The sequence below is a fragment of the Nicotiana tabacum genome, chromosome 22 (genome assembly GCF_000715075.1).
Source record: "Nicotiana tabacum cultivar K326 chromosome 22, ASM71507v2, whole genome shotgun sequence".
Taxonomy (NCBI): domain Eukaryota; kingdom Viridiplantae; phylum Streptophyta; class Magnoliopsida; order Solanales; family Solanaceae; genus Nicotiana; species Nicotiana tabacum.
In genome coordinates this window covers 44,376,895-44,378,861 of record NC_134101.1, presented here as the reverse complement: position 1 = coordinate 44,378,861, position 1,967 = coordinate 44,376,895, and the positions used below count along the sequence as shown (strand labels likewise).

The window sequence follows — 1,967 nt, the reverse complement described above, 5'->3', positions numbered from 1 at the left end:
TTTGCAGGGAGACTGCAACTCATCAAAAGTGTCCTATTCTCCATTCAAACTTTCTGGGCTCAAATCTTCATGTTACCAAAGAATATTACAAGAATGGTAAAGGTAATTTGCAGGAGTTTTATATGGACAGGGGGAAACACTATATCAAAGAAAGCTCTCGTAGCTTGGGAGAAAGTTTGTCAGCCTAAGTCAGCAGGTGGATTCAATGTAATGGACATATCTCTATAGAACAAAACAGCCATCAACAAGCAGTTATGGAACATTTGCAAAGAGAATAATAAACTATGGATCTAATGGGTGCATTGTTACTATATAAAAAGCAAACATATATGAGAGGTGCAACCTAGCCAAGCTTCATGGATTATGAGGAAGATTCTGAAAGCCAAAGATAACTTTGAGAAGGCAGGCTACACCTATGAAGAATTAATGCAAATGCAGACTTGCTCTGTCAAAAACATGTACCATATACTGCAAGGATATTTTAACAAAGTGAGATGGAGGAAGTTGGTATGTAACAATGCATCCCGTCCTAGGTGGGTATTCATGTTAACATTGATGGATCATAGTAGGCTATACACAAAGGATAGGCTGCTAAAGTGGGGCATTCATAATGATCAATTATGTCCTTTATGTTCATATGCAAATGAATCTATCCAGCACTTGTTCTTTGAATTCCAATATGCTGTTGCCCTATGGAAGAGACTACTCAACTGGCAAGGTATCCACAGAAGCATCCATGGCTGGTCTAAGGAACTACGTTGGGCAGAGAATTGGGCTAAAAATAGGAGTGCAAAAGCTGAATTATTCAAAATGGTGTTAGCAGGCTACGTGTATTTTGTGTGGCAGGAAAGGAATGCAAGACTCTTTCAAGCCAAGTCGAGGAATTGTGAGACACTAAGCAAACTAATTATACAAGAAGTGCATAGTCGAAACAACATAAAGATAGAGAAAATTCTGAACAGATTGGATTACTATCCGATGTTAATAGTCGTTTGGTTATTAGTAGGGCTGTAGAAGGAATGTATAGAGGGAGTGAAAGGGTAGTACAGTAAAAGCTTTGGATATGACAAAGCTCTATGGATTTTTGCTTTGATTTGTAAATATTTTTTCTGGTATATATAAAACTTTAATTACCAAAAATAAAATAGCACAATAAATTAGTAGGGAAGTATGTCATTTCGAGATACACCAAAATCATTATAGTATTGAGTGAATGGGGCCGACGATTGTTGTGGTTGCGACTGTGGGAATTGTTGAACGTGCATTCAGAGTTTTGCAAGCTCGTTTTGCAATTGTTGTAGGACCATCACGTTTTTGGAGAAAAAAAGTGCTACATGATATAATAACTATATGTATTATACTGCACAACATGATAATCGTGGATGAGCGTGATCTTAATGCACCAATTCAAGATGATTGAGAATATCCACCTCCAACGGTAAAAATGGTAGTAGATGAAAATCACCGATTTGAATAATTTTTAACTCGACGCAAAAGAATTAAGGACAAAGATGCTCATTTTGCACTTCGTAATGCATTAATAGATCATTTATGGGAGCATACTAGAGGTGAAAGTTGAATATTTGTGTAATATTTAATTAAAATTTTACCATAATGTAATATGTATTTAATTATCTTGTATCTCAATGATTTTCACTTTTATTTGAATTATCCGTTAATATATATAATCTATAATATTTGCTTACAAATTATATTATTTAAAAATTTATGGTATAAAATAATCTTATATTAAATGGTTATATAAGAGAGGAATATAAATTATATGTGATGAATATGTAAAAAAGAAAAAAATAGAGAATTTCTTTAATAGAAATAAGAAAATAAATTTAAATAAAAGATAATAATATAATATTGAAGAGAGAGAAAAATATAAAATAAAATAATTTTTTTAGAGTAAAAAATAGAGTAAATGGTTAGAGTAACTTTATTCCATTTTGAAGGAAAAT

The 1,967-nt window shown here is 32.7% G+C and overlaps 1 protein-coding gene across 1 annotated transcript; it reads left to right on the top strand.

The window, feature by feature from the left end:
* Positions 1-363: 363 nt before the first annotated feature.
* Positions 364-1,014, top strand: LOC142175823 (uncharacterized). The gene has a single exon (XM_075242825.1). The coding sequence runs from the start codon at positions 364-366 to the stop codon at positions 1,012-1,014; it is 651 nt and encodes a 216-aa protein (XP_075098926.1).
* Positions 1,015-1,967: the final 953 nt, after the last annotated feature.